The 27,115-nt window shown below is 49.7% G+C and overlaps 1 protein-coding gene across 2 annotated transcripts; it reads left to right on the top strand.

Annotated features, from left to right (window-relative positions):
• Positions 1 to 1,532: 1,532 nt before the first annotated feature.
• On the top strand, positions 1,533 to 26,226 carry Mep1a (meprin A subunit alpha). 2 transcript variants are annotated; one of them, XM_048347656.1, is made up of 14 exons: positions 1,533 to 1,890; positions 8,575 to 8,599; positions 8,713 to 8,760; positions 9,968 to 10,011; positions 10,698 to 10,773; positions 13,434 to 13,551; positions 14,942 to 15,117; positions 17,413 to 17,634; positions 18,316 to 18,465; positions 19,712 to 19,927; positions 21,406 to 21,879; positions 22,639 to 22,812; positions 24,087 to 24,375; positions 26,070 to 26,226. In XM_048347656.1, the coding sequence occupies exons 1-14, from the start codon at positions 1,879 to 1,881 to the stop codon at positions 26,224 to 26,226; spliced, it is 2,181 nt and encodes a 726-aa protein (XP_048203613.1). In that variant the 5' UTR covers positions 1,533 to 1,878. The 2 variants fall into 2 exon arrangements, with proteins under 2 accessions (XP_048203613.1, XP_048203612.1); XM_048347655.1 differs by lacking the exon at positions 1,533 to 1,890 and adding an exon at positions 8,010 to 8,488.
• The last annotated feature ends 889 nt before the right edge of the window (positions 26,227 to 27,115 follow it).

Raw genomic sequence — 27,115 nt, 5'->3', positions numbered from 1 at the left:
AAATGGAAGACTTAGCACAAAAGTGTAAAACGGTCCATTAATAATACTGAATATTGATTTGTTAAAATGCTAATACCATGGATGTTTTAAAGTTAAATAAAATTAATGAACAGAGTGGATTCACTTCTTGCCCCTTTGTAAATCATGTGACATGCAGGAGGTTTGGGGTTCACCGACGTGGTTTGTGCTGTCCTTGGATGAGCACTGCTAGGGTATTCAGACCCTGAAAGTCTCCAACCGAAGACCCTGGTGTGTTGGCTTCTCTACATTCTAGATTTATTAATTTCCCTGCTTAAATGAACATCTGCACCTGCTGGATATCTTTATTATACATCCATTAACCAATATTACATATATTTTAACCAACATAAGCCATACTTGGTTTAAAAGCTCTAGTCTTAAAAAAAAGAAGTTTCAATATTTTGCCAGGCAATGGTGACTCAGGCCTGTAATTCTAGCAACTCAGGAGGCTGAGATCCAAGGATTGCGGTTCAAAGCCAGCCTGGGGCAGGAGCATGGGAAAGCCAGGACTAGAACTGTGGCTCCAGTGGCAGAACCCTCGCCTTGAGCACAAAACCTCAGCCACTGTGCCCAGGCCCGTCCACCCACCAGCAACCCAGGAGCTCCCTAGGAATCTTTGTACCACGAGTTCATCATTCGAGAAACCAGCTTCTACTTTCTAGTATGTTCTTCTCTCTGTGTCCTTGTCCAGCCTTATCAGATTGCGTTAGCCTCTAAGCAAATGGAGCTGCCATTTTCTTTAAGTGTTGAAAGCACACTGGCGTTCCTTCCCGGTGGGTGATGGATGGCAAATTCCAAATCCCTGCCGGGGAGAAGCCAAGGTTGCCTGTGGCAAAGTGCAATTTGAGGGCTGAGAGGCGTTGTTGCTGTGCATAGGTTCCGCCGCGGAAGACTTGGTGGGCATCGCGGTCACCGGAGAATTCCTAGAACTCGTTGCCAAGCAAAGACTTGGCCCGAAAGAAAAGTCAGGCTCTTTCATCTAAAGGGCCGTATTGAAGGATGCTGTATGTGTCATAAAGCACTCTCAGGGGCACACTTCAGTGGTAGTGTTTAGTCCGCAGATGGAGTTGTGCAAACACCACCGCAGTGTCATTGTGAAGCATTTGCATCCACCGAATGCGATCTCTCCATGCCATGAGCTCTCCTCCCCTTAGCACCCAGTCCCTGCCCCTCCCCCCCGACTTTATACAGCTCCCCTTTCCTGGCCGTTGCACGCACATGGCTGCACGCGCAGCGAAGAGCTGCCTCTTCTCCATTCATTACTCACTTGTCCCATAGATCACTTAACAAATATGTATTTGGCAGGCAATGGGTGTCAGGTGCTGTTACGCTGGATGCTAGGTGCCTGCCTTAAAATGTGCAAAGCAGGCCCGGTCCCTTCCGTCTGAGAAGGCAAGCGATCACGCCAGGATAGGAAGGGGCGGGTGGGAAGTGGATGCAGAGATCTGGACTTTGGGAAGAGGCCTTCCAAACCCACTGCAACAGCAGACCCACCAGAGAGACTGCAGGCACAGCTGAGGCCGCTAGGTGGCGCCTCAGCCCGTTCGTCACCAGCATGGATTCCCCCAGGTCAAACTGATCCCAGAGATGTCTGACCCTAGGGTTAGAGGTCCTATAAGCGGCTCAGGAAGGGACAGGGAAAGAAAGCAACGTTCAGAGACACCGACCGCTCTCAAATCACAACATAAAGAATAAGGGGGGGGGGGTGGGTACCTTGCGAAGTACCCAAGACCTTCCAGCACTAACATGCTGAGGGGTTACAGCAGGGCACAGAGGAGAGACGGGCAAATGCACAACAACTTGGATGACACCTGCTTGTGGTGCCTTCCTTGACGTTCTTGATGCTTCTCGGCCTCCATGAGGGAGCTGGTAAGGGCCGGGGCGGGGCGGGGGGACATGGGTGGGGGGCCGAGGCCCCCGTGGAAGGATGAGGGGCAGGGGGAGGGAGCTAAAGTATAAACGTAGCAAAGGGGTGGGGGGTGGCTCAGGCGGGAGAGGCTTGACCGGTCAGCCCAAGCTCCTGAGTTCACCCCTTAATATTATCACCCCTTACCTTTAACAGATGCTGAGCTATTAAAAAATATCCCACAAGGGACATGTTTTAATAGTACAGACATTTCCCCCCTCCGACTCAGCAAGTTAAATTCACGGGCCTAGAGAACAGGGCTATGTGTGTCCTCAGTCTTCTCCTTGGTGTCTCTGGCTTGGGTACACGGGCCCGTGCCGGCTGGCTGGTTAGAGAACCCAGAGGAACTAGCCACCTAATTCCTCTTCTTGGGTGGATGCTTTGGGAGCTAGCGTATTAAACCGCAACGTAACTTGAACCTCACTTTTTTTGTTTGAATGCTGGTGAAGACATTCTGGAGTTGAGGAGTCAGATGCTTGGCTTCGTTCAGGAAGACGGTGTGCATGGTAGAGCTGAACCACGGGGTGGGATGCAAGGAGCTTTCCTGACCTTTGGTCCCCCAGACTTCTCTCTGTTGTCAGCCTGGATCAAGCCTGGCAGGGAGTGTGGACTCATTCCTCATTGGTGGGTGTGCGATCACTGGCAAACATCTTCAGAAGATGTGGTTTCCATGCGCTCAGCCTCTTGATGGTCCAAATCCGGAACAGATGGGTGGATCTTTCCAGAAACGCATTGTCTCCGGCCTCGGAAGCCCTGGGTCTGCCTCCGAGGTTCTGCTGTTTTTACAGGGAGATCCAGCACCAAATGTTATGAAACTCATCCAATTAAATCTGCTCCGGAGGGGAGCAGTGATGACTAAATTGCGTGTTTACATAACGTCTCGCGCACTGCAAAGCCTCCAAATCCTGCTCAGTTAAAATTTTGCTCACCTCGTAGCAAGAGAGAGACAGACCAAGATTCACTATACTCACGTGAACAAAAGAAATCAAAACGTGGGTTCAGGATTTTGCTCAGTGTCGCCTGGTTTTTTGTTTTTTTTTTCAAGGAAAGAAAGGGTGAGATGTGGCTGTCATGGAGCCTAGATTTTTTTCCCTTAGGCAACTTTTATGGAGAACATTAAATGAGGTAACCCAGGGTAGAGGGATGTGTACAGTCCTGCTACATGACAGTAACTCAGTCATTCATCTGGTTGTTCTCTTAATTCTTAATATTTTAAGGAGAATAGATTATATTCAAGGTAAGGGATTCTTGCAGGGGGTTGGCAGACTGCTAACTGCACAAATTCACCTAGAAAAATTAAGGTGGGGCTGGTTTTCTTCTGGAATAGCTTCACCCATCCACTCATGGCTCATGAGTGATAAACACTCACTTTGTATGCTTGGGCAAAAGTCCCCTCATTAGCTCATGACATGTGCAAGTGTTTTACAATGTGGCTGTTCCATCCCATCCTTGGTAATTAGAGCTGAATTTAGGGGGAAAAAAATCTTCACTTGGCATTTGAATGTAAGAAGTCCCCTTTGCTGGCCTATTAGCTTTGACAATTACTCTGAGAATTTCCAGTCAGCTCTCTCTGTGTCTGTCTGTCTGTCTGTCTGTCTGCCTTTCCCCCCCCCCCCAAAAAAAAAAACCTCTTAATGCCTTCCCCTGATTTTTCCCATTCCGAGTCCTGTTAACGTGGTAGGGAATACATCCGGCTCTAGAAGCACTCTTGGCCACTTTGCACAACAGAATCAGCTGTACCCAAAGCAATTTTTCATTTTCTAAAAGAAAAATGAGATTACGCATGCTTTTGCCTCCTGAGAGGGCTGAGCCTCTTGTTTTCTCTAGATGAACGTTGCCCAAGGGTCTCACAGCAGACTGACTGTTCCTAGGACACAGAAAAAAGAAAAAAAGAAAATCCCAAGCCCCTCCTCCCTCCTCCCCTTCCCCCCCCCCCCGCCCCATTGTCTTGGGCCAACTCCTCCCTTAAAACCTTCTGGGATCCGAGAGTCCTCAGATGACCACAACAAACCCCCACTTCAGGCTTTGTGCACCGGTTGCATCTCCTATAACACTTAAAACGATGGGGTGGCAACCTTCCTACCTGCATAGATCCTTTCCAAACAGTCTGCCAAGGCGGAATCCTTCATTTGCCTGAGACCAGCCGCCGTCCTCACCACGAACTCTCCCCGCGCTCCCCCAACTCCACAGAGAGCCCAAGGCTTCCCTAGCCTCGGGTTTGTTCCTGAGCCACCTAAGCTCAAGCCCTCCGCTTCCCTTCACAGGGGGCTTTCTATTAAGCCCCTGGCCTGGCCGCATTTCTTTGTGTGGGTCTCCATTCAATGAATGCTTGGGGGACACCAAACATCTGGGATGGTCCCTCCCGTGGCCAGCCACTGGTAACTAAGTCTCCCCACATCACAAGAGAATGGGTGATCTTTGGATCCTAGAAAGGAGAAAAGGCTGGGAGGAAGCCCATGGAGTGGGAAGTCCGCCCGTGCCCCCCAACCTCGCTGGCCACTCTCCAGACAGAGGTGCCCACGCAGGAATCTCCTCAAGCCTCCTCACCCCAGGGAAGCAGTTCCTGGAGGAATTCTGCCGCCTCTCACTGCGATGAAGATGATGATGGAGGACCTCTCTGCTGGAGGCTGAGGCGGATCATTGAGCATAGAAAGGATCCGGAGGGCAGAGATCTCATGATCACAAGGAGGGTGGAAACGTCCATTTGATGCCAATCCCACAGAGCTCTGCTCATGGAAGTCTGCTCTGCAGACTTGTTTTATCATGATCACAGGGCTCTTAGTAAGACGAGAACTCCCAGGTCTCATCCTCTGAAGTGAAACACAAGTCCCAAATTCCAGGCTCCGGGATCTGTATTTTCGATTTATTTCTATGCTTGTCCTGGTGTTTGAACTCAGGGCCTAGTCACTGTCCTTGGGCTTCCTTGCCTGAGGCTAGCACTCCAACACTCCGGCTAGTGGCTCTCCCACTTGTGTTGAGGTAGTTCTTTGGAGGTGAGAGTCTCATCAACTTTCCTGCCTTGGCTGGCTTTGAACCACGATGCTCAGATCTCAGCCTCCTGAGTAGCTAAGATTAGAGGTGTGAGCCACCAGCGCCTGGCCTAGGAATCTGTATTTTAACACACTTTTCAAGGGAGTGCAAGGACTAGACATCTTGGGAATGTTTTCCTTGGAGGTCAACTTTTCTGAACAAATGGTGGGGGTTGGGACTGGAACCAGAGGCCTTGAACACTGCAGCACGGGAGGACAAACTTCATCTGTTGGCTGCCACGGTCCTGGGTTAAAACAGCTGCCATTGAAATGCCAACGTACTAGTGTTGGGCAGGATCTGTGAAACCTTGCATAAGGTTTGCCACCTTTCTCCACCTCCATTTGCAGGGGAAGTTGGTGTCAATAGTTGGGCCTCATTTTTAAGTCTATTGCAAAGATCAAATAATAACAACATTTCAGTCCTAAGAGGAGTAGCTTGCCCAAAGTCAGCATTGGGTAGGTATTACTCGCTGTGGCAATATCGCTACTTCTGTTAAAATCATTCCTGTACTTCTGTTAAAATCATTCCTGTACTTCTGTTAAAATCATTCCTGCCTTTCCCCCCCTCATTATTTTATTTCCAAGTTTTTAAACATAAAAGAACTGAAGGAATAGTTACACTGAGCCCCGGCATAGCTGCTGTTGCCTCCATCCTGCCGCGAACATCTGCTCAATCACTGTCTATCCATACCCCTCACTCCAGGGGCTCCTCTTTTTTTTTCCCCCTTAGCTGCATTTTAGTGAGAACTGCACACAGGCACTGCCCCCCGACCTTTCGCCTCCTTCCTTCCACACTGTCTTCACCTGCAGCATGTCGTTCGCAAAACCCCAGCAGTCAGCACACCGTGACCTTGGGCCTGGTTTTGTAAATAAAGTTTTATGGAGAGCTAGCCATGCTCGCTCATCTCTTCACCGTTTGCCTATGGCTGCTTTGCAGAGACAGCGGGAGGGTTAAGTAGGTGCCGGAGAGATGGATCGATCCCGAGGCCTCGGCGATGTGGAATCTTTTCTCTTGGACTCCTAATATAATATGTGGTGGCCCCTGACCCCTGCCCGCCGCAGAGTCCTCGTTCGTATGTGGCTCACAAGGCCCATGGCTGAGAGACGCCCACTTGGGGGGAGAGCTTCGGGCGTGGAAAGAGGAGGAAGCAGCTAGCAGATCCCACATCCCAGGAGTAGGGGGAACTTGGAATCCTCTCAGCTCAGCCCCGGGAAGTTCCCGGTGCTGGATTTTATGAGTCTCCAATGTGTCTGACAACCAGAACAGGGCATGGCTTGCTAATTTTCACCAGCCCTTTGTTGGCTTTCTTCCTTTGTGGTTTCACTCCACTTTCTTAGCTCTGTCACTTTGTCAGATGTCTTCACTGAGATCAAAGCAAGTCTTCCTTCCAACGCTTTCCTAGCAAATAATACTGGGCTGTGCTTCGTCCAGTGTGATGACTAATTGTGTAACAGATAGCATGGACATTGCCCTCCGAGTACAGAATTTACTTTTTATCTGAGAAACCATAAACCCTTCAAGTCAAGGCCTTCAGAGTCCAGTCCCACTCGCTAGATAACCCAGGTTGATGAAGGAGTGCCCGAGATTGCACTGGTCACTGATTAACATGTGCAATCGCGACCATAAAAAGCACATCTCAGGGCCGGCTGTGTCAGCTGGAGCCCCAGGATGGCTGAAGCCCCATCAGCAAGAACTCCCCGGGGCTCTTCCTGTCTCCTGCCAGGAAACCGTGTGGAAAGAACTAGCTTGAGGGCTGGGAATATGGCCTAGTGGCAAGGGTGCTCGCCTCCTATACAGGAAGCCCTGGGTTCCATTCCCCAGCACCACATATATAGAAAACGGCCAGAAGTGGCGCTGTGGCTCCAGTGGCAGAGTGCTAGCCTTGAGCAAAAGGAAGCCAGGGACAGTGCTCAGGCCCTGAGTCCAAGGCCCAGGACGGCCAAAAAAAAAAAAAAAAAAAAAAAAAGAACTAGCTTGAACTCAGGGCCTAGGTGCCGTCTCTGAGCTCTTTTGCTCAGGGCTGGCTTTCCACCATTTGAGCCACAGCTCCACTTCTGGCTTTTGTTGTTGTTGTTGGTAGTTAACTAGAGAGAAGAGTTTCACGTACCTTCCTGGGCAGGCTGGCTTCGAACCATGAGCCTCGGATCTCAGCCTCCTGAGTAGCTAGGATCACCGGCGTGAGCCACCAGCACCGGGCTCCGCAACACCCCGCTGTCTTCTTCTTTTGAAAAATGCAAATAACAAACCTCTACTTCCCAGTCTCTCAACTTAGCAAGTATTCGCTTTGGCTATAACTACTTCAGTTGGAGAAATTCTGTTTGGTTATTATTATGACTTGTTTGACAGTATTGCAAGTTGAACTCAGGGAGGTTTGCTAGGAAAGTGCCGGCCATTCGAGCCATGTCCCACACCTTTTCTGCTTTTAGCTTGTTTTTCAGATAAAGTCTCATGCTTTTCCCCAGTCTGGCCTTAGACCAAGCTTCTTCTCCTCAGGCTCTCAGTAGCTTGGATTACAAGTGTGTGCCATCACACACAGCTCCTACAACAATCACATTGAAGAAAGAGTCCCCTGCATTTTCCTCTCTGCCGCTTAGGGCCGAACGTTCTCATCTAGTTGACATTTACCAGCAGTCTATCTCCCTACGATTATTTTTTTAATCGTGTAGATTGCATTTGCTGACAAGCCATTTTGAGCTATTGACGAGGTTGGGGTTGGTACAGAGAATGAGAGCAGGGTCCGGCAGTTGGAGATGCTTGCTGCTGGCTCTCGTTTCCCGGGCCATCTTATCACAAGGGCTTTGATGGAGCCGAACTTGATCACTGGCTCCTTCCCCGGCCTCTTGCTTCACTGTGAGGGACCTCCATGGGCGGGAAAAGCTCTTCACACCGTCTCCCCCCCCCCCCCCGCCTCTGCCCCGGCTCAGACTCTAGACTTGGGTGTGCAAGAAAGGAAGCGTGGACATCCGTGCAGAACTGTGGGGCCTTGCTCCTCACACAGAACACGACACTCAGAGAGATAAACATATGAGGAAGAAATATGGACAGAGAAAAGAAGGACAGAGAGAAAGAAAGGGACGCAAGCCATGGCTTTCTTTTTATATCCTGCAATAATTGCTTTATCACATTTCCATACAACTCGAAGTCATCTTTGGTTAGCTTGGAGTACAATACAATCATCATAAGCGATTATTTTATATGTATAGTGGAAGGCTTGGCATATGAAATATTGCATCTTTATTTCAGCATTAATTTTTTAGACTTTTTTTTCTTGTCTCTGCTGTGGAAGTGTTTAAGCTAGGCTTGGTGTCTCCTCTTGAAGGGGTTGATGGCATTATCTTTGACTACCTTTAGAAAGGTTACAGTATGTACGGAAGGGTCAAAGTTTCTAATATGACAGTCAGGCCAAGGTCCAATGGGTTTTTATGACAAAGTGTCTTTGCTCAAGTTAGTTCCTTTGCAACAATGGTGTGGACTAGATTCATTCGTGTTCTGTCTTTCTCCCTGCTTTTCATGCACATAGCCGCGGTGTCGGTAAGTAGAATTCTGTTCCTCTGGATATCTGAAAGGATCGCTTCTAGTACACACCAGCCATTTTCTGTACCTTTGTTTCCTTTCAGATTAAGCATCTTTCTAAAGGAAATGGTAAGTATCAATTCAAGTGCATAGGGTTGGTTTTGTTTTTCATGAATTTCCTCTCCTTCGTTCAGCAGGGTGACTCACAATTTCTCTCTCCCCCCCCCCCCCACTTTTAACAGCACCTGACGCAGATTTTGAACAGAAGGATATTACAGAAATCAATTCGGGTGAGTCCTGTTTCTAAATCGGTGATGTCTTGAAGTAATGCATACCCTGGTGATAGGATTGCTGAACCTTCCTGGCCTCTGTACTGTGTACTGTATACTGTAGTACTGTCCTGTGTCCTGTAGTACTGTAGTTCTGTACTGTGTACTGCTAGGAGGCAGCGTTGGTGACAATTTATTGGGGTTGTCAGTTTCTAAAAAGTAGCCATGTGCCAACAAGCAAGCAGTTCCACTCTATTTTCTAGGAGAGCTTATGAACTGGATCTAGAAACATCTAGTAAGTTTTCTCGTTAGGAGACTCTCATTGTTTGTAGTTTCTAGTTTGAGAAAAAAAAATGGATGGTTCTTTTGCTTGATTAAGGCAATTCCAAGGAATAAGCCTTGGTTGTTTGGTGGGGAAAAGACCTCATTTTCCTCCTGGCACATTAAATGCAGTAACAGCTGCATGGTGGTGTGAATGTATATTTCCTTGACAGTACCGGGGTTTGAATTCAGAGCCTTGTACTTGGTAGGCTGGTGCGCTCCACCTCTGAACCATGCAGCTCCATTTCCTATACTTCTTTGTTGTTGTTGTTTGTTTTTTGGCCATTTAGTCTTACTTCCTGCCCGGACTGGGTTGCTGACTTTAGGCTCTCTTCCTGTCTTGGCTAAGAAGTGTGTGCCATCACGCACAAATTCTGTCCACTAGGCATTGTCCAGTGAATTTTTTCTGCCAGGACGAACTGGGAGCTGCTACCTATTTGACGCCAGCTTCCACACAGCTAGGATGACAGGCGGGCACCCTGGTGCCAGCCACTGGTGGAGAAAGCATCTCCCCACCCCCCACCCCCCCCACCCCCCCGGCCAGGCCTGGCCTGGCCTGGAGCTGTAGTCCTTCCCACCTCAGCCTTCAAGCACCGAGTGTGGCGGGGGTCGTGCGGTGGGCGTGCATTTCTGTGTCATCATCTGTGTCTCATACATATGGCTTTCTGGAAAAAAACAAAATCTATCTACGGCCTCACCCAGTACTGAGAGGAGTGGGAAAGGATCCAGTAGCAGCGTGTGCGCGTGCACACACACACACACACACACACACACACACACACAGAATGAAAAGGAAGATCTGCAATGGCAAAGGTTAGCTTCTGTGAGAGATTCTTTTTGAACAATGTTTACTCAAATATTCACTTGTTGTTTTTGTTTGTTTGTTTGTTTTTAACCCCCCATCTAGCCGCAGGCCTGAACCTCTTTCAGGGGGACATCCTTCTGCCCCCGGTGAGTCTGCCAGGGCCCTAATGACGCCATCAGGAGGGGCTGCACCACGGCGGGGGGGGTGAGCTCTCCTCTGATACCCCCCAACCCCCACCCCGGGGTTGCTACGTGAAGAAGACCAGACCCTAATGCCCCCTCTGTGACCACAGGTGCCTCTGCTCACGGGCAGCGACACAAATAGAGGCCACCCATAACCCAAGGCGTTCGCAATTATGACGTGGTTACCCAGGCGACGTTCCTAATAAGCAGAAGGGGGGTGGGGCACCACTGTGCTTACCGGGGGTTATGTCAGTTTGGGGAACTGTAGATTTTTAGCAAAAACAAAAATCCCCCAAACATTTTGCTCTTGAATTAAGATACATTGATAGGATGAAGGGTCTTGTTGTGATGTGTTTATACACCACACATTTGCACGTGGAACAAATTTCACCTCCTCCCCAGATTCCCTGCTCGCCCTACACCACTCTCCCGTTTTCCTCTCATTTTATTTTCTCTCAGCAGTTCGTTTGCAATGAGAGCCCCATTGTGATGTTGTCACACATTCACATCACGTACCTTGATAATGAGACGGCAAATGCCACTGAGTGGCCTGCATTTCTGGATTCACAGGGGTGTGAAGTTTTTCTGAAGGAGGTCAAGGTGGCCTTGAGGACAAGGTTTCCCAGTCATGTCTGCTTTTGTTTCCCTAGGAATCCAGAAACGGCCTGAGAGACCCGACATACAGGTGGAAGTTCCCCATTCCTTACATCCTGGCGGACAATCTCGGTAATCGCAATTACTCTTTAAAAGATAAGCTTTTAGAAAGTTATCTTCAAGTAGTTGTACAAAGGAGTTTTCATTTAACAAAACAGTTTATGGAAACACTGTCTTGATCCGTGTCACCTCTTCAAACAGTCTTACCTTAGGAGCTTCTGGTTTAGTGTCTCTGTTCCCTTCTTCCTTTTTCTCGATTTCAAACTAAACCATCAACGTAGCAGGGATGTTCCGGCTCTGATGATTCGTTATCTCGTGGCAAAAAGTCAAGCTATTCCATCAAGAACAGAGTTGCATGACCAGTCTGACAGAATGTCAAAGAATTGTTCAAAGACTGCAGCACACATTAAAAGGTTAATGGAACTAGGAGCAAGAGAAATGACATAGAATTTAGTATCATAACTGAAAAATTCTCCGTTGTTTTTTGTTGTTGTTGTTCAGTCCTGGGGCTTGAACTCAAGGTCCGGGCGTTGTCCCTGAACTTTTATGTTCTAGGCTAGCACTCTGCTAGTTTGAGCCACCAGTTCTACTTCTGCCTTTTGGGTGGTTAATTGGAGGTAAGAGTCTTATAGACATTCCTGACCAGGCTGGCTTTGAACCGTGATTCTCAGCTCTCACCCTCTTGAATAGCTAGGATTACAGGGGTGAGCCACCAGTGCTCAGCAGAAAATCTACATTTTCAGTACTTGGTTTAGATGACTCTGAATATGCTAGGAAAACACGACTTCTAAGACTGATTCCTTCCTTCCTGTTGCCAGAAAAAATATACCATGCTCTTTCATTCATGTTCATAGCCCTTTTACATCAGCAGTTATGGGCTCTACTTTTTCTCTCTATAGATCTCTGTAGTGCCTTTTATTTACCAGTACAAAATAATACTTAGTGGAATGGAATAAATACTGGAAGCCTCGTGCGGGCAGTGGCCTCTCTCCTAATGGCTGCTGGATGTCTGAGCCGTGGCGGCTCCATGCTTATAAAGCCATTCTTCATGGGTAGGTGGATGGAAGGAAGAGGAGAGAGGAGCCAGGACCAGGTTTCTGGGCCTGTGGAATTGCTGGGCCCTTCTCCTGCTTGCTGGTGTGAATCGCACGCTCCCATCACTCTTACCGCCGCCTCCAGCCCCTTTCACAGAGAACAGCTCCATAGACGTGAGCACTGCTCTCCGTTACTTGGCGGGAAAAGGAATCATGTGTACCAGTGTTGGCCAGCACACACGTACAGATCCACCCAGAAGCCATGCTCCCTGCAGCATGATTTAAGAAACACGCACTTTGCTTTGCTCACTACGTTCTTTCTTCCTGTGGGTCACGGCTGGACACGGGGCCTCCGCATGGCGTTCTTGTATACACAGATTCGCGACTGCCTCTCCTCCTCCCTGGCCACACCTGCTTTTTCCTCAGTACTTCCCGCCTTGATGTTCAGCTACTGAGGGAGAAACTCAGTCCCCGAACTCTTCATTTGAGTTCTTCACCAAAATAGCCACGGTCTATACTGATGTCGTTTAACCCTGTGTTTTCTTCTAGTCGTTCCAGGACCTAAGTGCTTCCTTTTCAGTTGGTTTTTGCACAGAATGTGAGATTAAGGGGCTAGTCTCCGTGTCACGCATGTGGATTTCAGTTCCCCAAAGCTGTTTATCAAGAGGCTGTCCTTTCTCCAAAGCCGCGTGCAGCCATTGTGACACTGAGGGTTATTTCCTTCATGGTCTTCATCCGACCTTATGCTATCTACCCTGTGGAATCTCCAAGATGGTGATTAAATAAGATTAGGTATTAAAATTAAATAAAATGAAATACAAATAAGGGCCAGAAAGCCCTAGATACAATTACTCGGTAAAATGGCCAAGGACTGTATAACCTCTTTAAGTGAGTGCATAACCTCAACTGTGCAAAGAATTGGGTTTAGTTTTCTATAGCCTGGTTTAATTGTTAACTAGATCTCACCCGTCCATGTACCCCCAGTACAGTCCACTCTCCATTCCTCTGAAGTATCTCCAGTCCTCTCCCGTCCCTGGTTATGCACGCCCAAGTGTGGGCGCGTGACCTTGAAGGGAAGGCGTCTGACCTTTCCCAAGGCCCCGAATGAGCAGCGCTGGCTGCTGACCCTCGCCAGCTTGGAGCGATCTCACGGAGCAGAGGGTCACAACGCCCTTGCGTCTTCCACTCGCAGAGCCTGCATCTCTGTCTGAGCTGCGCCCTCCCTCGGGCGGAGGCCATGTCTTCTTAGTCTGGGGCCTCGAAATACTATTTTTAGTGCTTCTCTCCAAAGCGCTATAGTAGGCAAACACAAAGCTGGAGTTGATGGCAAGCCACTTCCGCTTTCTTCCTTGCTGTGTGACTCTCTCCTCAGGCAATGCCCTCATCAGCCTCTGCGTCAACAGAAGGAAGAAGGAAAGGGGAACCCTGGAGGTGTTTTGTGATCGTTTTCAGCCGTGTACACGGCTTATTCTGAGTCACGTTGGCATTGTGAATTCACAGGATGCTTATCATGGTTCTATCCCCATCTACTCTTACAGTGTTTGTTTTCCCTGACTCCGTTTGCGAACCCTAAATTCCATGATGCATTCTTTTTGTCTCCTGTGGTGGCACGGTTCTTTATAAACTCTAAGTTACAGCCATTAGCCAAGGTCTAAGAATGTGCACGGGTACTCAGCCAGCTTGTCCTGCCTCCCACAGAGCTGAACGCGAAGGCGGCCATTCTCTCCGCCTTTGAGATGTTCCGCCTCAAGTCCTGCGTGGATTTCAAGCCCTACGAAGGAGAGAGCTCATATATCATCTTCCAGCAGTTTTCTGGGTAAGTCTCAGATATTACCGACTATGAACATTAAATGTCTTTTTTCCTTATGAATAGGAGTCTACAAGGTTAGCAAGCTTGGGGGACAGGCGGAGGTGGAGAAGAGTTGGCCCCCTCACTAGCAGCATTTTAAACTATTGGCAGCTCCTTGATTTGGCTCCCCATTGAATGAAATATGGCTCCTCTTTCCCAATTTGAAGCCATTAAGACATAATTTACGGAAGGTTGTACTTATTAATCAAGAGGTAGGGTTGGATATACATGAAAGATAAAAGTCATCAGGAAAAAGGAAGCAGTGGCTCTCTCGTGAGGAACTTAGGGGCCTTGCCAGAAGTTTCCAAGTTGACTGGTTATTGAAGGAAGTTTGGAGGAATCCTTTATTCCTCAGAAATAAGTTAGTGCCCATAGCATGCTCAAGGCCATAGATTTCACTAAGCCGCATTTTTTTTTTTTTTTTTGCCAGTCCTGGGCCTTGGACTCAGGGCCTGAGCACTGTCCCCGGCTTCTTTTTGCTCAAGGCTAGCACTCTGCCACGTGAGCCACAACGCCACTTCTGGCTGTTTTCTATATATGTGGTGCTGAGGAATCGAACCCAGGGCTTCATGTATACGAGGCGAGCACCCTTGCCACTAGGCCATATTCCCAGCCCACTAAGCCGCCTTTTCAATGAAGCGGTTTCCACGGTTACAGAACTGGAACCTACTCATCACAGAGAGTTTGGAGATTTAGTAACAACATGCAAGAGAAAATTTAAATCAGCCATGTTTTCCCCTGAAGGCAATAGTGTTAATTTTTTTTTTTTTTGCTGTGATCTTTCGTCTTATAGACATAAGAAAGAATTCCAAATCTTACTCTTTCTACCTTGATATTAGCATCAACTTGCCTCTATGCATCGAGCACTTTTTAATGGCTCATCGTTTTTAAAGCCTGTCTTACAGTTCCTACAGGAACTGTTTCCTTGTGAAGCCATTTCCCTATCTGAGTGGTTAGAATATAAGAATGTTATATGTCATTCCTTTTTGAGGTTCATTAAAATGTTTGTTTCTAACTGATGTACACAACTGTATTGCTCAGGAGGTGCTGCGTCCTGCCGGTGCATATGTTTACATTGTGCCAGAAATTAGCCAGTAGCTACAAACTTACAACTAGGTAGAAGAAAGAAGTCCTTGTATTCTGCTATGCTCCAGGCGGCTATCGGAAACACTGTTGGATTGAACCTTTCCACATAGCTAGAAGGGCACATGTATTTTTACCAGAAGTAGTCATTTAAAAAAAAATCATGCAAGTAGAGCTGTGGCTCACTGTGGTAGAGCACAAAATAAAAATAAAACCAAAAGATTTCTCTAGGGAAAAACAAACCAAAACCAGCGTCCGCTCCTCCTCTCGCAAGGTGCTGGTCTCAGGTGGGTGACCTCCACGTGGGACAGAACCTCTCCATTGGTCTGGGCTGTGACTACCAGGCCATCATCCAGCACGAGCTCCTGCACGCACTGGGCTTTTACCACGAGCAGTCGAGGACGGACCGGGACGACTACGTGAACATCTGGTGGGATGAGATTATTCCAGGTGCGTGAACTACGGGGAACCTTCTCCCTGGCTCATGCAGATGCAGGGTCTCCCCCCCCAAAAAAGGTCTCAGTGAACTGTGGGGACCGGTTGAAGGTGCGTACTGCTCTGCACCCATCGATCTGTTAAAACTCTAGAGCTCTACAAGGACCTTCCTGTCTTCAAGAGTGAGGTGCACGGGGCCTCCCGGGACATTCGATGTATTTTTCCTGCCTGTGAGCTTCTCTGTGTCCCGAGAAGGCTAGAGATGGCTGAGTCCACAACACAGCAACCCCAGGACACACCCGAGTTTTCTCGTGGGCTTTTCCCAACCCAGAAGAGTTATTTAAAATCCCCAAACATGAAATATGATTTTCCCAGCAATTCCCACATGCTCCCAAAATACAAGTCAGTGCTCTCCTTTTTTTTTTTTTAAAAGAAATAATTAATTCATTAATCCGGGCAGTAATTAATGAATAAAACTTTGGCACATTAAATGCCTTAATGACCGCCACACAACACATAGCTGATATAAAGAAAGACGAATTGCCTGTGTTGGCAATTGTTTCATTAGTTTATCTTAGTCTTTCAAATGAAGATCTTGCTCTACAGCCCCGAGTCTCCTGGAACTCACTCGGTAGCTCCGGCTGCTCTCGAACTCGCCATCCTCCGGCTTCACATGACAGATGTACATGCCCACCTGGCAGTACCTGTGTTTTTTTAGGTCCTCATTTCCTAGGAAGGCTCACATTGTACTTCATATAGAATAATTTACTCCTACCGGCTTGGAAGAACTCGTCAAGCTCTCAAATTCAATGTGAAGATTTCTGCGGCCCGAGCTCATTTTGGAGCAAGATGGATGCAGGGGTAGGGAGGGGTAGGGAGGAGTGAATGGTGTCAGCATCTCCTCCGGGGTTTCTCAACCCACCGTGCCTCCTAGGCCCTCACGGTCTGCGAATCCTGTGAATGTGGAGTGGCGGAGAAAGAAGGAACACTGTAATCTTCAAACGATGAACAGGATAGAATCTACAAATGTACCCCAAATATCTGATTGCCTGGACACTGACTTCTTTGCCTCCTTGTCTAACCTAAGGACTTTCTGAGATGAAATGACAGAAGAGACTCGGTGTGTGTGTGTGTGTGTGTGTGTGTGTGTGTGTGTGTGTGTGTGTGTGTAGGAGAGATAATTGTGTCCTAACTAGACATTCGGGGTGGATAGAGGGGAAGGAGGATTGGGTCACAGGTCAAAGGATTGGATCTCTGTCTATGAGCCCCAGGGTGCAGCTGGACTTTGTCTTTGCCTACACTCCTCCGTTTCTCACCTTCATCCACCTGTCAGCTGGCTTTAGTGGCAATTTCCCACTCTTAAAGAAAGCACTGCCCAGTGTTTTGAGGAGGTTTATACCCCGTGAGAGTGCACCCACACATTTGCTAGTGCAATCTGCAGACTTCCTCAGCCAGGGTGGGAATTACTCAGCACAAGCCTGAATCTCTCTTATCTACACTTCCATCATGTTGTAATCCCCTATCTCTAAATGGCCCACAATCAGCTCCATTCTGGGTGGGACATCATAGCCAGCAAGGTTGTAAACAAGGGCAGTGAGATTTCCCCAGGCAAGTTGTGACTTTTATTTCAGCTCCCATCCACCTGATGCAATTTTGTCGCACGTCCTCAGCGAAAACCATACAAGCCAAGCAGTTTCTCTCCCCACGTCTATCTCATTTCCTGAGTCAGGATTGCCACTGCTTCCTTCTGCTAAGGAAATCACGCTACGTTGGAGGCCTAGCACAGATGGATACCATATATGTATTTTTTTTGGTCTATTATAACATACACTTTTTTTTTCTGGCTCTTTGCAATAATTTTTGAATAGTATGGAACAATATTATTGTGATCTCAACTATTAGTAATCAGGTGTGCTTACATATATACGTAATACTAATTATAAACTATGTTTGTGTATTTTTATTTTGTTTTTTTTTTATGAAACAGGATCTCACTGTATAATCAGGTTGGTCTCAAACTCCTGATCCTGCTGCCTGGGTCTTCTGAGGGCTGGGATTACAGGTCTGCACCACCATGTTCAGCTTGTAAAAAAAAAAAAAAAAAAAAAAAAAAAAAAATATATATATATATATATATATATATATATATATACACACACACACATACTTAAATCAGAGATATATGTTTTCCCTTGCAGAATCTCTGTGTCTAGTCGGAAAGAAGGGTTGGAGAGAATAATGTGACTGAGCAGAAGGTTCCAAAGGAATAAGGCGACTGAGCAGAAACTGGTTTTTCTCTCTCCCACCCAGGTTATGAGCACAATTTCGACACCTACGATGACACCTTCATCACGGATCTCAACACGCCCTACGATTACGAGTCCCTGATGCACTACGCCCCCTTTTCATTTAACAAGAACGAAAGTGTCCCGACCGTCACGGCCAAGATCCCTGAGTTCAACTCCATCCTTGGGCAGCGCCTGGATTTCAGTGCCATTGACTTGGAAAGGCTGAACCGGATGTACAACTGCAGTGAGTCCCTCCCCATGGGAAGCCGGGGTGCCCTTCTCCCTAGTGTCCTGACGCTGCTCTCCAGAACCCTCTAACCTCCGGTGCTCTGTCTAAACAAAAAAAAAAAAGTAGTAGCAATAATTACTAATAAAACAATAACAATACTGAAATAATAGCAATCGTAATATTAATCGAGTAGTGATGGTGATAAAATCGTCACAATCATAATTGGTTAGGAAAGCCAATTATACCGTTGTGTTTTGTAAAGTAAGGGCATTACACCAAAGCAAAACCAAAACCCTTTTCATGGACTTTCTTTAGCTTCCTTTCGAAGGGTGGCAGTTACGTAAAGGTGGAGCTAGGCAGCGAGTTTGAAAGTCATTTCTGGGAGACTGAAGACCTTTGAGGTGGGGTATTTTATGAGATGTCCTTAGTCCGCTCCCACAGGGGTGCACAGAGGACTTTCTAAGTACAAAGTCCAGCAGGGCGGCACCCCTGCTCTGGACCCGACAGCTCCCGGCCTCTGCCTGGGGTAGAAGGGGCGCGGGGTCTTCTCATCTCGGGAGCCGCGCGGGCCCGTGTCCGCATGGCCGGCTTCTCGGCGCTAACGGGGGGGCAGGAGACTTAGCAATCGGGCGCGGGTCTGGCTCCTGGCCCTCTCGTTGGGAACGAATGCCGTCCCCGTTCCCTCGTCCTCTGCAGCCTCCACGCACACCCTCCTGGACCACTGCGCCTTTGAGAAGACCAACATCTGTGGGATGATCCAGGGCACCCGGGACGACGCCGACTGGGCCCATCAGGACAGCGGCCCGCCCGGGCAGGCGGACCACACCCTGGGGGGCCAGTGCACAGGTGGGTGCGTGTTTGTCCTCGAACCTCAACATCTGACAGGGACAAAGAACGGGCCCACGCCTCCATTACCAACTCAATGAAGCAAACAAAAACCCAGGCTCTGGGGGTGGAAAAGACAGGCAATGACAAACTGCTGGAAGCAGCTGCTGGCGAGGACAGGACTTTTTAAGTAAGAATAGGAGCTCCTATGCTCCCTCCAGCAGGAATAAAATGGCGGCATACAGGGAGTCTTGCTTCCTGGGGGGGTTTTGTTATGTTGTTTTAGTTCTGTTTCCGTGGCTCGAGCTCAGGGGCTGTCCCTAAGCTTCTTTTGCTCAAGGCTAGCGCTCTGTCACGTGAGCCCCAGCTCTACTTCCAGCTTATTTTGGTAGCTTATTGGAAATAAGAGTCTCACGGACTGTCTTGCCCAGGCTGGCTTTGAACCACACTCCTCAGATCTCGGCCTCCTGAGTAGCTAGGATGACAGGGGGAGCCCCCAGCACCTGGCCTCCTGCGGAGTTTTTCTACAACTCGGAGACTGACTCTTTCTCTTGAAGGGAATCTCTAATTTATCACAAGTGAGCGCTGCACGGAAAATCGAACTGACCTCACAGAGGCGAAACGCTAGCATGCATTCGTTGAAGCTTGTGTTTCTTGGGAGTCAGGGGTGTGTGTACCTTTCACAGCCCGAGGAAGGAAGGGGATCAAGAGACAGGAAACGAGGGGCTGCTGTAACCCAGCACTCGGGGTGGACACAGAAGGACCGCAGAGCCCGCCCTGGGGTGCTTCGTGAGACCCTCTTCAAAACAATAACAGCAGGGGCGATGTGGGAGAGAGAAGCACCGACGGGCTTGGTCTGAATGAGTTATAACGCACGCACACAGCACGGTGACACACCGTTGTGGGGCCAATGCTCACCATGAGCGACAGCAGGCTGGGCAGGGGAGCGCGTGACTGTGGCCCTAGACCCTGCTGCTCACGCACGAACACGGAACGGTGCGTGGCACCCGCTGGGATTGTTTCACGGGGAATGGAGGGAGGCGAGGAAGCACGACGGAGAGGTTCGTTTTGGTCTCCACACAACGGAGGCTTCTATGGAAAGGGCACCATGAAACCCCCCTCCTATGTGCTCATTAAACATGGAGACAGCTAAACAAAACGAAGAAATAGCAACGAGTCAGGGGTGCGGGGAGGCCTCTGGCTTTGGGCCTGGGCAGCCTCTGTGTGGACGCCCCGGGGTGAACCAGGGCCCGGGCCCTCTCCACAGGTGCCGGCTACTCCATGCACTTCAACACCAGCTCCGGGGCCGCCGAGGAGGCCGCCCTGCTGGAGTCCCGGATCCTTTACCCCAGGAGGACGCAGCAGTGCCTGCAGTTCTTCTATAAGATCACGGGGAGCCCTTCGGACAGACTCACCGTGTGGGTCCGGCGGGATGACGGCACCGGCCGCGTGCGCAGGCTGCTCAGGATGAAGACGTTTCCAGGTACCAGACAGGCGCAGGGCTTAAAGCCCGAGACCGCGCTTCCCTTCCATGACCTGCTCCTCCCTCTGAGCCCTCTATCTGCCTGCCTGCCTGCCTTCCTCCTCCTCCTCCTCCTCCTCCTCCTCCTCTCTTCTTCCTTCCCCTCCTCCTACTCCTCCTCCTTCTCTTCTTCCTCCTCCTCCTCCTCCTTCTCTTCTTCCTTCCCCTCCTCCTCCTCCTCCTTCTCTTCTTCCTTCCCCTCCTCCTCCTCCTCCTCCTCCGTCTCCTCCTCCTCCTCTTCTTCCTTCTCCTCCTCCTCCTTCTCTTCTTCCTTCTCCTCCTCCTCCTCCTTCTCTTCCTCCTCCTCCTCCTCCTTCTCCTCTTCTGCTTCCTCCTCCTCTTCCTATTCCTCTCTTTTTCCTTCTCTTCCTCCTCCTCTTCTGCTTCCCCTTCCTGTTCCTCTCTTTTTTCTTCTCCTCCTCCTCCTCCTCTTCTCCTCCTCTTCCCTTTTCTCTTTCTCTTGCCTCACCCTCTTCTGAAAATCCACAATAACCTCTGGTAAGTTTGACCAGGTAGTTTTAAGCATTCAAGCATGAAAAACAGCATTGAGAGTGTCTATGAGAATTGCATACACTTTTGTGCAAGGCCAATCAGAATAAAGAAATCCAATTTCCCCCCACTATTTTGGAGAACACTAGGGTGTGGTGGCAAGGAGGGAGGGAGGGAGGGAGGAGGGAGGGAGAGAGAGAGGAAAGAAGAGAAGATGTATAGGCAGGAAAGGGTAGCAGGAAGCCATGTTGAAGAGAAGAGTTAAATAATTGACCCCAAGAGCTTTCTGTATCTGTTGTAGCAAAACGGAATATCCACATTTAATGTGCTGAAGTAGCTGGAAAGGTTGTTGTGACACTGGAGTACATGGAAGCTGACTGTGTAGATCAAGTCCCCCGCCATCACTTTGGTGTTGCTAAGCTGCTTCCTGTATTGTTCTGGGGGTCAACAGGAAAGTCTTAATTTCCCAAGGCAGATGGTAGGATTGGAGAGAACTGGTGACATCCTTTTGATGTAGCAATGGCTCATTCATAACTACACAACTACACGTATAACTATACGTTTTTTGCTCAAGGTTAACACTCTACCACTTGTGCCACAGTCTCACTTCTGCATTTGTTTGGGGGGTTTTATTTCAGGGGGGTGGGCTTTTTTTGGTGATTAATTGGAGTCTCACAGACTTTCCTGCCCAAGATGTCTTTGAACGGTGATGCTCAGATCTCGGCCCTGAGTAGGTAGGATTACAAGCATGAGTCACCAGTACCTGGATTTTCAAAACTATTTTTTTTCCTTGCTAGACAGGTGACTTGGCAAAAGTTATGCACCTTGTCTGTAATAATACCTCTCTCCTAGGATTGTTGTGGGGATAAAGAAATTGGTTGGTACCGTAGTTAGCGCTCATCAAACTTTGTCCACATGTGTCACCCACCTCGTTCATTCTCTGTCCTCAGGAGACTCAGACCACAGTTGGAAAATTGGTCACGTGACCCTCAAAGAAGAAAAGAAATTCCGCTATCTCTTCCAGGGCACAAGAGGTGACCCTCAGAACTCTGCTGGGGGCATTTACCTGGATGACGTCACCCTGACAGAAACGCCCTGCCCCACAGGGGTGTGGACCATTCAGAACATCTCCCAGGTCCTTCAGAGCACAGCTAAGGGGGACCGGCTCCACAGCCCTCGCTTCTACAACTCAGAGGGCTATGGCTTTGGGGTGACGGTGTATCCCCATGGCAGAATCACCTCTGTCAACTCTGACCACATGGGGCTCGCCTTTCACCTGTGCAGCGGGGAGAATGACGCCATTCTGGAATGGCCAGTGACAGACAGGCAGGCAATAATGACCTTCCTGGACCAGGAAGCTGACGTCAGGAACAGGATGTCCTTAACCATGATGTTCACTACTTCCGAATCCCATACAGCTTCAGGTGAGAAATGTTCCCGGCCTCCCGCTTCTGTGCGGGTCTATGTAAGCGGCTCTCATGCTCTCCAGGGAAGTGGTTGGACACAAGTCAGAACTTCCCCTCAGTCGGCAAGGTCCAACAGCTACCATTCTAAACGATGTGACAAAGAGTAACAGTGCCTTCAGATATCCATCCCCCCCCCACACACCTCACGGAGGGTGGAATGCGAAATTAACATTGTCAATGACATCGCCGCCCTTCTTCCTGAAATGCCTTCATCCCGTGTCTTTTGAGGACCTGCCCTATCCCAAACTCTGTCTGAGAGACTTAGCTATAAGCACTCAGTTGGTTCCCGCTCACCACGCTTAGTTCCTCGGAAAGGCAGATCCCACTCCTCAGTCATCAGCCTCGAAGGGGCTGGGTTCTCTTCCGAGCTGCTGTTCCCACTCTGGAAATAATACCGAATGTGAACACATCCAGGAGGGAAGCTCTGTCAGTTGAACATGGGCACAATACTATTTCCAAAGAAGAGCCTTCCCCTTCAAAGGCGGCGCCGTCCGTCAGCAGGAGGCCGCTCACCAGGGCAGCCCTGGGCGCCCGGGGCTGAGGTCCCGTCCTTCCCACTGCCCGGAGCTGAGTCCTAACGCTGCTGGCAGGAGCAGCCCACGCGTGGTTTCTCTCCTGATTGTTTCTGGATCCGCAGTAGCTTAGGTGTTCACTGAGGCGCGCTGGAGAGGGAAGTCCGCAAGGTCATGTGATGCTGTGTACCCCGTCTCTTCGCAGCGATCAACGGCTCCGTCATCTGGGACAGGCCGTCCAAGGTGGGGGCCTACGACCCGGACTGTGACTGCTTCAGGAGCATCGACTGGGGCTGGGGCCAGGCCATCTCCCACCAGATGCTGACAAAGAGGAGTTTCCTGAGAAACGATGACCTCATCATCTTCGTGGACTTCGAAGGTACGGGGTGGGGGGGGGCCCTGCTTCTCCCCCAAGTCCCGTGTTGCACCCAGGCTGGAGCAGCTCAGGGAACGTGAAGAATCAATCACGGCCGAGAAGGGAGTGGAAAAGGGGTGGCAGACGGCCGTATTTTAGTGAATTTTTCAAGGACCTACATTACTTTATTTCTTACATCAATCACGCACTTGACACATAAAAATCAGGGTACTAGGTGGTTGGTTTTAAAAAATATTTTTATTTTCTTTAAGTAGTTGTACAGTGGGCTGGGGAAATGGCCTAGTGGCAAGAGCGCTTGCCTCGTATACATGAAGGCCTGGGTTCGATTCTCCATCACCACATATATAAAGTGGCTGGCGCTGTGGCTCAAGTGGCAGAGTGCTAGCCTTGAGCAAAAAGAAGCCAGGGACAGTGCTCAGGCCCTGAGTCCAAGCCCCAGGACTGGCAAAAAAAAAAAAGTAGTTGTACAAAGGGGTTGCCACTCAAAGCAGTCGAATACAGTGTCCTGGTCAATACCACTGCTTTCAACATTCCCACCCACCCTCCCAGCTCAACCCTTCTGTCACGTTCTTCATTTTGTAGGACATTTGTTGATTTCTTTTGGCCATTTCACAGTTTATGTATGCAATGCATCTTGATCTGTGTCTCCCATTCCACATTTTCACCCCCCCCTTTGACCCACCTCCTCCCTTATTTTTCTTCATTTTGTGGTATGTACAATGAAGCCTTGAGAAGGTGGGAGAAGGCAGTCAGGAATGCATTGTATGTGCCACAAAATTAGGTGGCTGCGTTGATATGTTGTTCATTGTGGGGTGATCCCGTCTTGAACCTCAAACATCTATCATTTCTTTGTGGCAAAGCCGATAATCGTTATCTCCTGCTGGAAACATTTCGAGTGTTATCTTTCGTAGACATCGTTCTTTTGATAACTCATCCAATATGACAATTTGGTGCCAGTGCGGAGGCTCGAACTCAGGGCCGTGTGCTCGCCCTCAGCTTTCCCCCTCAAGGCTGGCACTCACCATTGGGGCTGTGGCTCCACTCTGTCATACGGCGGAGTGCTCCCTTGGGTCTCGTTTCAGTCTGCGCATGCTCCGCTGACACTTCTGTTCACACATCCAATCAGGAACAGCACGACAGGGCTACTGGAAGAGCATCTCTCCCCCGGGGGCCTCGCTTCTGCCCCTCCTGGGGTATCTGAGGCTTCTTCCTCTGGAAGTTGATCTTCAAGGCAGTCCATTCTTAACCAAGAATTTCCCTTCCCGTGTCTCCTGAAGATATCACCCACTTGCGTCAGACTGAAGTCCCCACGACAGGCCAGAGGCAGAGCCCACGAGGCCTCATTCTCCATGACCAGGAGTCACGGGCCTCGGGAGAAGGTTCTGGAAAGGCCACATTAAGCGAAGTGCTTCCTGGCGATCTGCCCGGGCGGCAGAAGCGGTCGGTGGAGAACACGGGCCCCATGGAAGACCACAACTGGCCCCAGTACTTCAGAGACCCCTGTGACCCCAACCCTTGCCAGAACGAAGGCCTCTGCGTGAACGTCAAGGGCATGGCCAGCTGCAGGTAGGTCCTGCGTCCGGGGGACGGGCGGGCGAGGGAGCTGGGAGCCCGGTCGCCTGGCCAAGCGTCTTCACTGACCGCAGGTGCGATCTTAGTGACTTCTTACCAATCAGTTCATCTTCTCTCTTCTACTAGCATGTTGCCAATAACCACAAGAGTGGTGGGAAATCTGGGCTCACATGGGCTCAAATTACCCAGATGATAAATCCCTGGACTCGATGCAGCTGTCTGTCTGTCTGTCTGTCCAACTTGCTAGACCTTGGTATTTCTTTCTCCCATGCTCGGTTCTGTGCACACCTTGATGACAGCAAGGCATACACGTGAGTTTCCCAGAATGCCAGCACAGGTAGCAGCCCCGGTCCGCCTCTGAACACACCCATGCTTCCTCTGAGTTGTTTGAGGGCCCCATCGTGTTTCTTCCTTTTGTTCTGAAATCATTTTAGGCTCACAGACACACTTCAAAAACATGGCAGACACAAAAACATGCCTCACAAAACCATCGTATAAGTAGCGAGGCTACTTGACACTGGCTCATGACTATCAGCCAGACACAACAAATTCTCAGGAAACAAAACAAGCTAGCAAATTGCTGGCGACTGATTTTTAAGAATTGATTTTTCCAGTCAGAGGTGCGATCATGAAAGGTAACTTTAGGGATCATCAAAGGAGGTCTTGACTTCTGGTCATCGAGTCCTGCTCTGCTGAGTAGCCTTTACAACTGAGAGGTTAGTTGAATCAAAGGGTTGGCTTTGGTTTTGAGGCGTATAAGTCCTTACATCAACTAGAAATTTGAAAAACAGAAGCGAAATAAACAGTTTGTTCATTAAGTGCCGATGGTGTACCCACTGCCGGACACACACAATACCTGCGTTATTTCACCTGCATGTAAGGGAACCTTAGGGGAGAAAGGGAGATACATTAACACTGCTGTAACATTTTATCTAAGGTTGTCTGGAAGTTTTAAAGTTCCAACTATTTCATTAACTAACTCAGGAATATCTCTATAACTCATTGTCTGAACCAATGTCTGATGATGTCTTCCTTCTTCCTCCTTCTCCTTCTCTCTCTCATCCTCCTCCTCCTCCTCCTCCTCCTCCTCCTCCTCCTCCTCCTCCTCCTCCTCCTCCTCCTCTCCTCCTCCCCTCCATCTCCTCCTTCTTCTCTTGGTGCTGATCCTGGGGCTTGAACTCAGGGCCTAGGTGCTGCCCCTGTGTTTTTGTGCTCAAGGCCAGCACTTCCCTTCCAGCTTCTTTGGTAGTTTAGTGGAGATGAGAAGCTCACGGTCTTTCCTGCCTGGGCTGGCTTCCGACCACCGTGCTCAGGTCGCAGGCTCCTGAGTAGCTAGGATCACAGGCGTGAGCCACCAGGGCCTGGCAGGTGGTGCGTTCTTCAGTGACCTAAAGTTCCTTGTGAATTCTTAGTGGCCACGAAAACTGGGTCTGGTGCCCAGGCCTCAGACGTTTCCTAAGTGCGCGACCCCGAGCAAGTTATCGTGCCTTTCTGACAGTACACTTGACGAAGATGGCCTGATATCAACTAGTACTTCCGGGGCTTGAGGGGGGATTAAAGGAGTGGATTGCTATGAAGCCCGTGGAATCACTTGGTGACCCCGCCCTGCCTTCCGGCTGCGACGGCGGGGTGTCAGGAAGCCCCTGGCGCCCAGGGGCTGCGCTCACGCCTGCGTCCCGTCTCGGCAGGTGCATCTCCGGACAGGCCTTCTTCTACACGGGAGAGCGCTGCCAGGCCATGCAGGTGCACGGCGGTGTGCTGGGCCTGATGATCGGAGGCACCGCCGGCCTCATCGTCTTCACCTTTGCCATCGGCTCCATCGTTTTCCGAAGGTCCAGGCAGTGACTGGCCGGCTGAGGCTCCTCTTCCGCGCAGACCTTCCTTCCCACAGCCAGCAGAGGAGGAGCCGGGCCTCTGGACTCGTGTGTGTGCGTGTGTGTGTGTGTGTGTGTGTGTGTGTGTCCCTTGTTGGGCCCTCGCCTTGTCCTGTGATCCAGCCAGGCGCCCGCAATGTACCTGCACGCGTGTCCTACCACCACGCCCTCCACGCTTAATTGAGCAGGAACCACTGGCTCGCCTGACCGTCTTTACAGCAGAGCGTAAGCCCCGGCCGCTCTTCTCCTCCACCTCAGAGGAGCACGGTGGAACGGGCAGGAGGGCAGCAGAGCGGCTCCCGTTCAACACCTTGTTAAGGATTTGCGAGGAAGATTCCTCTGGAGAGCTGCTTCTTCCACTGATTCTTAGGAGATGGCTTTAATAAATACACATGTAGGATTTCCTTTGTGCCTGGTATTCTGTGTGTGTGTGTGTGTGTGTGTGTGTGTGTGTGTGTGCGCGTGTTAGGGGTTGGGGTGGGAACGTCCAATACCCTCGTCTCCGATTTTTAAATAGTTAAGTATATTTCATAGACTGTTTAGGTACAGGATGTATGATGCTGTAAATATGTGTATTATAAACAAGGTATCAGGTAGAGTTTTTGAAAAGTATCCCCAGCCGCATTTTGTCTCCCCCCCTGCCCCCCCCACCCCCGTTCTCAAGGAAATGAAAGCTAGCTTGGGCAAGGGAGTTCCAAGATGGGCGTGGCGTAAGGAGAAGAAGCTAAGGCCCAGGCAGCAGAAGGGCCCGGGCGGTGCCTGTAGTGACCTGTAGTGGGCGCTGTGGAGCGGACACCGAGCACTGGAGGACAGAGCTAGGTCTCGCGAGGTAGGTAGCCCACGCCAGCCTCGAACGCGAG

Source organism: Perognathus longimembris, chromosome 6, assembly GCF_023159225.1.
Source record: "Perognathus longimembris pacificus isolate PPM17 chromosome 6, ASM2315922v1, whole genome shotgun sequence".
NCBI classification, from domain to species: Eukaryota; Metazoa; Chordata; class Mammalia; order Rodentia; family Heteromyidae; genus Perognathus; species Perognathus longimembris.
This window is presented reverse-complemented; position numbering and strand designations above follow the sequence as displayed.

Excerpts from the sequence above, each read along its gene's own strand:
- Mep1a (XM_048347655.1), top strand. The coding sequence starts at position 8,420 with ATGGTGTGGACTAGATTCATTCGTGTTCTGTCTTTCTCCCTGCTTTTC. Across the intron at positions 8,761-9,967 it reads TATTACAGAAATCAATTCGG|CCGCAGGCCTGAACCTCTTT; the intron begins GTGAGTCCTGTT and ends CCCCCCATCTAG. Across the intron at positions 22,813-24,086 it reads CATCTTCGTGGACTTCGAAG|ATATCACCCACTTGCGTCAG; the intron begins GTACGGGGTGGG and ends TGTCTCCTGAAG.